This window comes from Pogonomyrmex barbatus, unplaced genomic scaffold (genome assembly GCF_055798465.1).
Source record: "Pogonomyrmex barbatus isolate J1 unplaced genomic scaffold, ASM5579846v1 scaffold7, whole genome shotgun sequence".
Lineage (NCBI taxonomy): Eukaryota > Metazoa > Arthropoda > Insecta > Hymenoptera > Formicidae > Pogonomyrmex > Pogonomyrmex barbatus.
Window position 1 is genome coordinate 6,344,863 of NW_028297171.1, and position 11,414 is coordinate 6,356,276.

General features: G+C 24.6%; 3 protein-coding genes across 5 annotated transcripts; 2 read left to right on the plus strand and 1 right to left on the minus strand.

The window, feature by feature from the left end:
• Window positions 1–105: 105 nt before the first annotated feature.
• On the plus strand, window positions 106–2,694 carry LOC105425803 (uncharacterized). 2 transcript variants are annotated; one of them, XM_089083513.1, is made up of 3 exons: window positions 106–1,262; window positions 1,388–1,646; window positions 2,198–2,694. In XM_089083513.1, the coding sequence occupies exons 1-3, from the start codon at window positions 1,245–1,247 to the stop codon at window positions 2,392–2,394; spliced, it is 474 nt and encodes a 157-aa protein (XP_088939639.1). In that variant the 5' UTR covers window positions 106–1,244; the 3' UTR covers window positions 2,395–2,694. The 2 variants fall into 2 exon arrangements, with proteins under 2 accessions (XP_088939639.1, XP_011635032.2); XM_011636730.2 differs by having other exon boundaries at window positions 1,388–1,642; window positions 2,198–2,326.
• An 85-nt stretch (window positions 2,695–2,779) lies between these two features.
• Window positions 2,780–5,305, plus strand: LOC105425804 (uncharacterized). 2 transcript variants are annotated; one of them, XM_089083516.1, is made up of 4 exons: window positions 2,850–3,013; window positions 3,096–3,281; window positions 4,815–5,021; window positions 5,093–5,305. In XM_089083516.1, the coding sequence occupies exons 1-3, from the start codon at window positions 2,959–2,961 to the stop codon at window positions 4,982–4,984; spliced, it is 411 nt and encodes a 136-aa protein (XP_088939642.1). In that variant the 5' UTR covers window positions 2,850–2,958; the 3' UTR covers window positions 4,985–5,021; window positions 5,093–5,305. The 2 variants fall into 2 exon arrangements, with proteins under 2 accessions (XP_088939641.1, XP_088939642.1); XM_089083515.1 differs by having other exon boundaries at window positions 2,780–3,013; window positions 4,815–5,305.
• On the minus strand, window positions 5,296–6,480 carry Blos4 (biogenesis of lysosome-related organelles complex 1 subunit 4). The gene is made up of 4 exons (XM_089083514.1): window positions 6,163–6,480; window positions 5,996–6,067; window positions 5,706–5,927; window positions 5,296–5,552 (listed from the first exon to the last, which is right to left on the minus strand). The coding sequence occupies exons 1-4, from the start codon at window positions 6,241–6,243 to the stop codon at window positions 5,460–5,462; spliced, it is 468 nt and encodes a 155-aa protein (XP_088939640.1). The 5' UTR covers window positions 6,244–6,480; the 3' UTR covers window positions 5,296–5,459.
• Between the last annotated feature and the right edge of the window lie 4,934 nt (window positions 6,481–11,414).

The following is an 11,414-nucleotide window of genomic DNA, read 5'->3' on the forward strand; positions in this document are numbered from 1 at the left end:
ATATATATATATATATATGTGTGTGTGTGTGTGTGGGGGGGAGGGGTGCATATTTAGTTTAGAAATTTCACGAAACATAATCTTTTGTAGGAATAGGACAGTTTGATGTAAGTAATATAATAACGTTTAGTTATACTTTATGATCAAAATGAGTTATTATTATAAGCATAATTTTTATTATATATATTATATTTTATATATATATATATATATATATATATATATATATATATATATATATATATATATAGCGTATTTGTATATATAAATAGAAAATAATGTAATGTTTTATACTTTTGCTGCAATTGAATTTGTTTATTATTGTTAATATGTGGTTTTATTCAGTTTTAATATCTGGATTATTAAAATTTCTAAATATAATTTGCAAAAATATATTTTGTAGTTTTTGTTTTTATTATTATTATTTTTATTATTTTATTGTCTTTATTAATTTACAATAAGCATAGTTATCTAACATAATCATCTATTATGTTTGCAAGAATATTTATTTAATCCTTTGACTTTTATTTATTATTTATTATTTATTTATCTAGTCTTTTATTTATTACTTATGTGAAAATTTATGAAAGAAAGATATTCTCCGATATATAAAAAAAAAATTTTAATCTTTTATTTAAATCTTTTGCATTTGTTTTTTGACACGAATGATTTAATGTTAAAACTTGAATTTAGACACAGAAAGAGAAGCTTTCTATCGATATTATAATATATTTATAATCGCGCGATATAATAATCATTATTGCATAAATATGATATGCAAGTGTTACTGAAACTAATTTTGACATATAATATTTATTACTTCGGCTACGTGATTTATGAAGTATTAAATTTTCCAAAGTCTTACATCGTTAGAGCATTTGAGATTAACGTGCCAAACTATGAATACAACGTATCGTCGATTACCGATTTGAATGATAAATCCGTCAAGTAAAATTTGTTATTTACATTATCTATGTTATACATTACATATATAAATATGTAAAATATTTATCATTTAATGTTTAACTCTTTATACATAATGAAAAGAATATGAACATCTTTTTATTATTCATAATACGAGAAATAAATTTTTTATCTCTTTATAAAAGAAAATATTCTCATCTTGGCATACAACAGGCATATTTATTGATTTACTCAATAGTAGTTCGACGTGTTCCAGCAATGAAAGGCATCGTTCGAACATTTATTCGCAACCATGTTACCGCTTTATTCAGCGATTAGGGATGAATAAACTTATGCAGGTTCGCAAAATGAAAGTCAAACATTTATATAGCATTTATAAGCAATAATTTACTTTGAAATCTCTCTCTTACGTTTGTTAAGAAATAAATGTTTCAGATTTATTCACTAAATTTTTATGTATTAGATAGAAAATGAGACAATAATCTCATCACAATGTTACTGGAAAAATACAAAGAGAAATTTCCGTCCACACTTTCGCACGAGCACTAGTGTGACCTATCAGCGAAAGTTGCTTGGCTACAAACAAAATTTTTTAGAATATCCTACAATTTATCCTAAGTCTAACATACATCCTGATATTATCATGATGAAAATATCAAATTTAATGAAGAGGAAACGTAATATTGCTGCAAAAGATGCCGAATCGATAGATGACGATGTAGGTAATGAAATAGTTGAGAAATATTTTCTAATTTGAAAAATAATTAAATACAAATAAATAAAAATTTGTCTATATAAAATTGATCTTTTAATCTTTAAAATCTAAGATTTATTTTAAAATATTTATATGTAGAAATATTTATATGTAGAATAATACATATAATTGAGAAGAATTAGAAAATAATTAATCTTAATGTATTTAATCTTTTATTGATTCCTGTTCTTGCTTTGCTTTGCTATCTTTTATAATATTAAAATAGTAGAAATATTAACTAATACTATATATTTTAAAAATAAAAATTTTACTATATATTTTAAAAATATAAAATAATAAAAAAGAATCAGATATTCATATTGAAATTAATGCGGTAAAAATATATTAAAGAATAGAAAATGATTTTAATAATGACTGAAATTTCTTATTTTGTAAGTTTGCGGGTTTCATAATTTCCAAGAATAAATTTTCCTTATTGTTCTTCGCGTGTTTGAAATAACATTGAGTGGGAAAGAATATGAAATATCTTTTTGTTTTCTTCCTTACCTCTCACTGTAGATTCGGAGGCATGGGACACGTGGAGTAATTGGAGCTCATGCAGCGTAACTTGTGGGCAAGGACGACAAGTTCGTTGGCGTCATTGCTTGTCAAAAGATTGCGTCAAAGGTCTCAAGAAAGCGCAATTGAAAAGCTGCCATCTCAAGAATTGCGAAGGTTTTTTCAGGTGGCTTGGGATAAAATCACGATCTGTATGACTTACGAATAGTCAACAAGTTTCCCCGATATCATTATGCGGAAAGTATTAAGCGGTCATGAGAATGCACAGAGAAGTCATCACTTTATAAATTGCCTCAGGAAGAGTCTCTATTACTGGCTTTTTGGAGTAAAAATTCTCTTGATTTGAGAATGATAAAGATTCAAGTGTATAAATACTAATCATATATATTATCTTCGATAATATTTTCATTTGCTTTTTGTAAGATTACATTGATAGCGAAAATATTTGAAAAATAAATATAAAAGATGTATATTTATGTGCTTAATGTATAGAATGTATGTTTAAGAAAATTAAACACGGCTTAAATTGTGAAGTTTTAATTAACTTATTAATACACAAATATTTATTTTACATGACTTATAATTATTTTATAGTCAACGGTATATATAATGACATAACAATTGTTATTTGTTTAAAACTTCGGATTATTTCATATTCAAAATTCGATAGAAATTTAATAGCTTCAAGAACCTGAAACAGACTTCAGTGCAACCATTTCATATGTAATGATACACTTTCTAACAACGCGAAAAATATATCAATGGATGGAATTCGATTAATCTTTGCTCATTTTGCTATATTTCTGCTTTTTATGGGTAATTGCTGTAAAATATTTAGCATTCAAATATGAAGTATATTGTTATCATTATTTTTCACGACATAAGGTTATAATTTTAGCGTTTAAGGAAGCCACTCCAGAAATTGACAAAGTATTATTAAATATCGCACCTATTAGCGAAAATAATATCGATACATTAAAAATAAAATCGGACAGATTTCGACGCAATCATCATAATACATTTCGCGATGTCAATGACGATCATGAAGAGGATAATGACATCCGGTTGCAGTTAAAACGAGCAGGTAAACAATACAATTTTTATTTTTATATAAAACTAATTATTTATAATTAAAAGATATAATTAAAATATACTTATATATATATATATATATATAATATAATTATATATATATATATATATATATATAAGTATATTACTTATATATATATATATATATATATATATATATATATAATTTTGGATTATAATTTGGATTGTATTAAATTGTATTTAAAAAATTGTATTAAAATGTATATATATATATATATTTAGAATATTATTACTTACATTATCATCAAAATTTTTACAATATATACGTTTATACAATGGATTGATTTAAGTGATTCATAAATTTTTGTTTTTAACTATTTATTGCAACTTCAATAACTCAACATTAATGATTAACACTTCATCTTAGCGAAATTGGATCAATTTATGGAATATCGAATGATTATATAAAATGAAAGGAATTGTAATTTATTCGCGATTTTAAAATCAACGCGATTAAATGAGCTACACGAAAGATAATAAATAAATAAACAAGAGTGGGCACGAGTTGTGTGCAATCGCAAGTCGTACTCATCAGTCGATCGTAGCTTTCTCCAGGACCGGTTCGAGATTTACCTTCCCGCAATGCCGATCATCGAAATGTACATGAACAACATTTGGGCAATGCGTGGATGGAAATTTCCAATTGCTTGAACGGAATGTTCTTTCTTGCAACATATACTACGGTTTGAAATTCTTGCGATGCGAGAGTGCTTTGATGTGCAATTCACATAACTTATTTCATTTTCTTCGCCTTGCTATTTAAAAAAGATTCGTGCTTTAATGATTTTGTCTCTCATTGAGTAAATTAAGAAAAACGACTGAAGCTTGTTAATAATGTAATAAGTTAATGGATAGAAATTTTCATCAACTCAATTGTTTAATCAAAAATTGATTTTTATCAGCTAAGCTTCCTATAAAATCCGACAACTCTTTAATAATATTTTGTGCAATTTCTTTTTTGTGATACAATAATTATGACTTGTAAAGAATGTAGAATGATTAGTCTTCTAGTCATTAGAATCTGACTTAACCCAGATTTTGCAAGTATGAGCATGTATGTGTGAAATATATATGAAGAATAATAAGTGAAAGGTATACTTCATATATACACATGCTACAAAATTTGAATGGATCAGGAAGTTTCCATGGAAATTTCCATTCATTTACTTCAGATTTAACTTGTAATATTAGTGAAAGTTATAAGAGATATTTAAAATAAAGAAAATACTTTTTTATATAATTTCTTACACAAACAAAAACTTCATTATTAACATTGAAACTTATTCACGATTATCTCATAAAATCCAGTTTTCTTTTAATATATATTATATAATTTTAATTTATATATTATAAGAAAGAGTCTTATTACTCTTAACTCTCTTCAATCATTAAAATTTGAATTTATCTCTTTAAGGTTCAGATTTTTTTTTTTCTAAATTTCTATTTTTTGAGTCCTATACATATTGAACAAGTGGCATAACTAGTTTGATATTATTCTTTTCAGACAAAACTCACAGAGAACCAAAAATATGGGACCAGTGGGGCAACTGGTCCACATGTAGCGTTACTTGTGGAATTGGAAAAATCATGAGGTGGAGGCATTGCATAGGCGGACGATGTTCCTTGGGAGAAAAGAAGGCTCAATTAAAAACTTGTACTTCTGCAGCATGTTAAAATATTATGCATGGACAATGTTGTTTTAATGATGAGAGTAATTACATTATTAATACATTATTTCAGAAAATTGCAAATTATATGTAAATATTGTATACTTTAATACAGGAAACAGCAAGATTCAAAATTCTAGGAGATTTAGGAATGAGATAAGTGATGTTTTTTGTAATATTTTTACAAGCTATTCACAATTAGTGCCATTCAATAAATGATGATCATGTTGCTGATGTAATGTAAACATATCAAATCTTGTTAGTTAAACAGCTGTTGATCGATGTAATACATGAATGGTAAGAGAATAACACATAAAATAAAAATTCATTATTGATTTATTTAATGTCAAATCAATTTTCTTTTTGTAGCATAGATATCAATGATCTATAAGTTTATAAATATTTTCTTAAACTTAATCTACCAGGTACTTTAACTCAAGCTTTTTTTCACATGTATATATATATATATATATATATATCTTTTATTCTCTTTGAAAATAGTCATCAGATCTATAAATTATTGGCGATTTATATATTGGCACTACGCTTGACGCAACAGGTTCTTGAGTTTTCTTCTGAAATGTTAAAAAGAAAATAAATTCAAATTGCTTAAGAATGTTGCATAATAATTTTAGACAATTACATAAAGTACATAATATAATCTAATTATTAAATAACTTATGAAGGATACATTAAAAATGTATCCTTTTAGAAAAAATTATACTTACAAAAAATGACAAAGGATTTAATATTCCAAATAATCTATCTGATACTCCTAAATCAGCTTCTGCCTTGTCTACGGCAGCTTCTAATGTACTTAAATTCATATTGGCCATTGCAACAACATGCTCTAATGAATCTATCCGCTTACGAAGAGTTGCCATACCATCCTTCATGTGCTGTAACTTTGGAAGATGCTGCTGCATACATTCGGCGTTGCTATTTTCCACCTTGTAACACAAAAAGATTTAAAGTACATATACCTATGAATTGTTTATATTCTAAGTTTTCAACTAACCATTGCAACAATCGATTGAAATTCCTCCAGCCGTATTAAAGTATCCTCTATGATATCGCGGACACTTTTCATCTGAAATAAAGGCACGAATTATTTAATAACTCCCCAAAAAGCAGAATTTTTATTGCCACAGTATCAAGATAGATATAAATAGCGTGCTGACTTGCCTGATTATCCCAGTCCACTTTTGCATAATTCGCATAGTCTTTAACCAATTGCTCAGTTAACTCCGTCGTATGAGATGACATTTTCTCTTTAGCACTATTTAATTAAACAAAAAGAAAGTATCGTAGGTTATAAAATACAAGTATATATACATATACATAAAAGATCTTGTTAACGCATTGAAAAATGATAAACGTAGGTCAACAAGTATGACATATCGCTCGAGATGAATAAACGTTTAATTGTCAGGGAGAATCATTAATTTGGGAACTTGTATCTTGCTTCTATCATCGGAGACACAGGTGTCATTGGTACTGTGCGTGCATCGCTGTAAACTTGCTGCGCGCGACATTTTAAATTTCTTACATTATGGAATACATTTTCTGTAACACTTATAATATTTTACAAAGCGTATTTTTAATATTAATTAAATTAAGAATTGACATTTCTATAAAGAAAAAAGTAAAATTAAATTAAAAAATTTTTATAAAACACAATTTTAAATAAGTTTGTATTTGAGCTTATTATTTTAATAATTATATATATTACATTTTTCATTAAACAAATATTAAATTTTTCTTTTCATAAATTATTACATTTCATACTATATTTTGTAAAATATTTTTTATATATAAAAAATTATAATTAAAAAAGAAATAACAATAAAAAGAACTTTTAATATCTATTTAATTAAAAATATTAAAACAATATAAATAATAATAGTTAAATTTTTGTTAAATGTAATGTTTTTATGATGCTATTATATGTTGATTTAAGAGAGAAATATGTTTATGATCATGTCACGATTGCCATGTTAAAACATCTTCTTTGTCTTAATCTTTGTCTGAAGTTATAACAAGTTATCTGAAATTAGATACTATAGAAGCCGGATACAAAATAACTTGTATTTTTCTACTATAAATGGTTATACGTACGTATAACCAATAGTGCATTGTATATGTTGCAATAGCGCTAATAACATATTAAAAATATACATAATATGAATTTCTTTATTGAATAATGCAGATAGAATATTAAAATTGATCTAAAATGGAATTTCACACATTGTTATTTTTTATGTTATTAAAAAATACTTTTCCATAATTATTTGCAGTTTGTTATTTATGTCAATTAAAACATAAATTGTCATATTAAATGTTAAAAATTGTAGTAATATAATTAAAATTTTTTATGAATAAAATATAAAAAGATTTTTAAGAAATATTATTTAAAATTATCCAAATATATAAAAAGATTTTATTTTTTTAAATTTACAACACATAAAGTAAGTATTTATTTTATAATTTAAATAAATTAACTAAATAATATTACAATTATAAAAGTAAATTATACAGTATAAAAGTACATTTATAGCATAATTAAATAGATTTTTAATTTATTTATCGTTTATTTATCGTTTCTGAGATTAATATATAAGATCAAGAATTAATGTTTTTACTTATTTCTTCAAGTATCTTTTTTTAGTATCTAATATACACAACATAGTTACTTTGAATATTATTAAGTTTATTATTCATCATAACTTTAATAATATTTATGTTCTGAAGCAAGTTTCTTGTATCCTTTTATTTTTGCTTTATTAATCTTTAGTCAAGATTATAAACTTTTCTTAATAAAAATAATATACACTATACTGTCTTAATAATATTGTTTATATATTTACATTTTAATAAATTGCATGGTCAAAAAGCATTATAAAATTTTATGAACAGAATATGATATTGTCTATATGTTTCTTCCTGACAAAAAATATGTATATATAATTAATATGTATAATATAATTTTATATTGTAATATTTATAAGTTATAAGTTATTATTCTCCAATTAATTTAACATATATATATATAATGTGTGTGTGTGCGCGCGCGCTATTGTGTGTGTGTGTGTGTGTGTGTGTGTGTGTGTGTGTGTGTGTGTGTGTGTGTGTGTGTGTGTATATAGAGTTGTTTAACACACATACATACATGTACACAAACGATCTTAAGTCTAATTTTCGAAATTATTATATTATTTTAAAGTAGACTTAAATGTTTAGATTTAAACTATTAGAAAATTAAACTATTGATATTTAAATATGTTAGATCACGTTGTATAAAAAAATCTGCAAGAACTACTACTAAACCTCGAAATATAATGTATCAAATCAAGGAAGAAGAATATTTCTTAAGACTATAAGAAATAACATTGTAAAAATATTTTAACCTTTACTAAACTATATAATGTTAAAATTTTTTCACAAAGAGAAAGATAAACTATTAAAGAAGATAGTATTACATTACAAAAAAAAAACTATAATAAAAACGCACACTTTGCTTATTTAGAAGAGTATTTAAAAGAAAGTATTTATAATATGTAAAATAAATTATATTTGATAAAAAAATATTTCTATTATATTTAGAATAAATTATGCTGAGAAAAATATTAATATTAATATAAATATTAATATTCAATTATGTGATCGAACAACAAAAGAAGATTTGTAAAAACATTTTCTTTAGAATTTAAAAATATTCAGACATAACTTAATTATATATGTATATACTATATTGACGATGACAGTTCATTTGTCTTATGCAATTTATTTGCCCAATGGAAACGTAGGATATGCACTGATCAAATACTAATGGTATTATGTATTTACACAATGGAAATCTGTGACAATACGTACTGACTAAATACTGAGATTATGTACTTGTATTTGTAAAAGAGATATGTATAGGTATTCCATTACAACATAATATAGAAAAGATTTATTCTATTTAATTTATAATAATAGAACAAATTTAAACTTTAAATTTTTGCAATATTTTTCAATACAAAAAAATACAAAAAGATAAAATTTTGTTATTAAATTATAACTTTTTATATTATTGTAAAAAATTATATATATTTATATATTATATATATAATATTAATATGTTGTTTAAACACTTTTCACAATATTATAGATTTTTTATTATGATATATGTAAAACTTATAATTTATAATATTATCTCTTTTTATAATGTTAAATCATTTTATATTTTCCGTGTTATCAATGTTTTAACAAATATGTAAATTTTATGCTGCTAAAAAATACATATAAAGAATGTAAATATTATTTTACATAGCAATTTTAATTTATTGCCATTTTATTGCAATAAACTGCACACTTGATAAAACAAAAAAATTGTCTTTTTTTTTTAAAAGAAAGTATGTCATCGATACTCGCATCTTTCGAAGCTTATTGTTATTGCTTTTTCGTGATGCTGATTTTTTTGTTGCGCTTACTCATGTCATTGCAAAGTTAGCAAATGATAACTTGTATAGGAGGAGATATTAATGCAATTTATTTTTAAAAAGTAAAAAATAAAAAATTAAATAACGCGCGTGAAGTATGCGTTTGTGTCTAGTAACATAAAAACGAGAGTAATTGTATTCTATAATATTAAAAAAATAAAATAAAAGTTATAAATTAAAATGTTAATCCATTTAATTACATTTGTTAATCCATTAAATATGATTTTGAGAAAAATAATTTTATCATTTTTTTATAATAACTTAATTTATAATTTTAAAAAAAAATTTTATTTTATGAAGAATTTTTGCATTTATCTATTTAATAAAAAGTAAAGAATCTCATTTTGTGATAATATTTTATTTTTCTAAAGTTAATTCTAATAATTTCTTTCTCTTATTTCGTCTCTTTAATTTTTCATTGTATATAACTATGAATATAAACTTTATAATTTTTCACGTTTAATACACTTTTACTATGCATTATAATAAAGAATTATTAATAAATTGCATCTTACGATGGCAAACTGGTTCGTTCAGACATTTTTGGTCCATTAATCTGTATGAAAGTTTTTTGTATCTTCTCGACACCGAAAATAACAGATATGTAATAATGTTTCATCAAGATTCGACAACATATGATGCAAGCAACGTGAATTCCTGATTATGTGCTACAAGGAGCTGTTATATATAGAGACCAGTTTTATTTCAAATAGGTATACAAATATTGCCGAGCAGTCAAGGCCATGGTTAAGCGAGACTGATGTAGTATATAATGTGAGAAGAAGAAAACATTCCGCACATTCATTATTCCAAATAGTTACATAGCTGTCTGCTATAAATACGTACTACATAGCACAAAAGAATTATGTATAATATTTTGTATATTATTGTGTATTATTGTATGTAATATTTTTATTATTATTCTTATAGATTGCCCAATTTTTATTTATAGATTGTATAACTATTACTATTTTACAGATTACAGTACAACATGCTTCGTTACCTCGTGAAGAGTTAAAAAATATCTATTTATTTTGTAAAGAGTTAAATTTTTAATTTAATGTCAAAGATTTCTTTAAAGATTTTTTTAATCGCAGATTAGCTCTTGAACATTTTATAGTTTTCCATTAATGTTTGCAATAATGTATAACCAGATCCAATGCGAATTGAAATCACTCAACTTAAATCACTATTTCAACATTTCTGTTCCCGCGATGTATGCGTACAACAAATGAGAAACAGACCAGAAAAGCGAAAGCGTTTCTTTGTGTCTACTGCTTACTTCATTCGTACTCATTTGGAATCATCGTATATGCTTTTTGAATTATATAGGAATCGACAATACGGATCCGCGGTTAGCCAGCGGTGACTGCCGGTTAATTCGCATGCAAATAAATTTTCTTTCCACACACGATGCAATCTCAAGTCACAATTAAATTGAAGTTTCTTTCCTAATTTAACACACATTTTTTTCTCATCTATTCCGTCGTCACAGAATCTTTTTGCGCAATACTATTTCTGCAAAATTGGAGACTCGACATCCTGGATATGATTAGATAACATTGTGAAAGGTGACTAGACAAACGCTCATATCAGACAGCAACTTGATCTCAGTGTTTCCTAATGCAACATTATTTTAAAAACGATGAGATTTGTACTTCGTACAAATATTCTTAATATTTCTATATATAAACGGATGATATATAAATTTGTTAAGCCTGTTCTAAATTATGAAAAGAAAAAAAGGAGTAATAAATATTTGAAATATAAAACATGTACGACTTCCACTTCTTTAAAAAGATTGTAGCCATCTATTATGATTTAAATCTTTTATATCATTAAAATGCACATAAAAAAATTTAATGATGGATAATCCATAAACCCAACGGCTAATTATATATAATAAACCCATAAAAATAAATAATATATATATTTTATGATCTCACTTTGTTC

Coding starts and splice junctions, on each gene's coding strand:
- LOC105425804 (XM_089083515.1), top strand. CDS start 2,959: ATGGATGGAATTCGATTAATCTTTGCTCATTTTGCTATATTTCTGCTT. Junction 3,014..3,095: donor TATATTTCTGCTTTTTATGG/GTAATTGCTGTA, acceptor TTATAATTTTAG/CGTTTAAGGAAGCCACTCCA. Junction 3,282..4,814: donor GTTGCAGTTAAAACGAGCAG/GTAAACAATACA, acceptor TATTCTTTTCAG/ACAAAACTCACAGAGAACCA.
- Blos4 (XM_089083514.1), bottom strand. CDS start 6,243: ATGTCATCTCATACGACGGAGTTAACTGAGCAATTGGTTAAAGACTAT. Junction 6,068..6,162: donor AAGTGGACTGGGATAATCAG/GCAAGTCAGCAC, acceptor CCTTTATTTCAG/ATGAAAAGTGTCCGCGATAT. Junction 5,553..5,705: donor TAAATCCTTTGTCATTTTTT/GTAAGTATAATT, acceptor TTAACATTTCAG/AAGAAAACTCAAGAACCTGT.
- LOC105425803 (XM_089083513.1), top strand. Junction 1,647..2,197: donor ATCGATAGATGACGATGTAG/GTAATGAAATAG, acceptor CTCTCACTGTAG/ATTCGGAGGCATGGGACACG.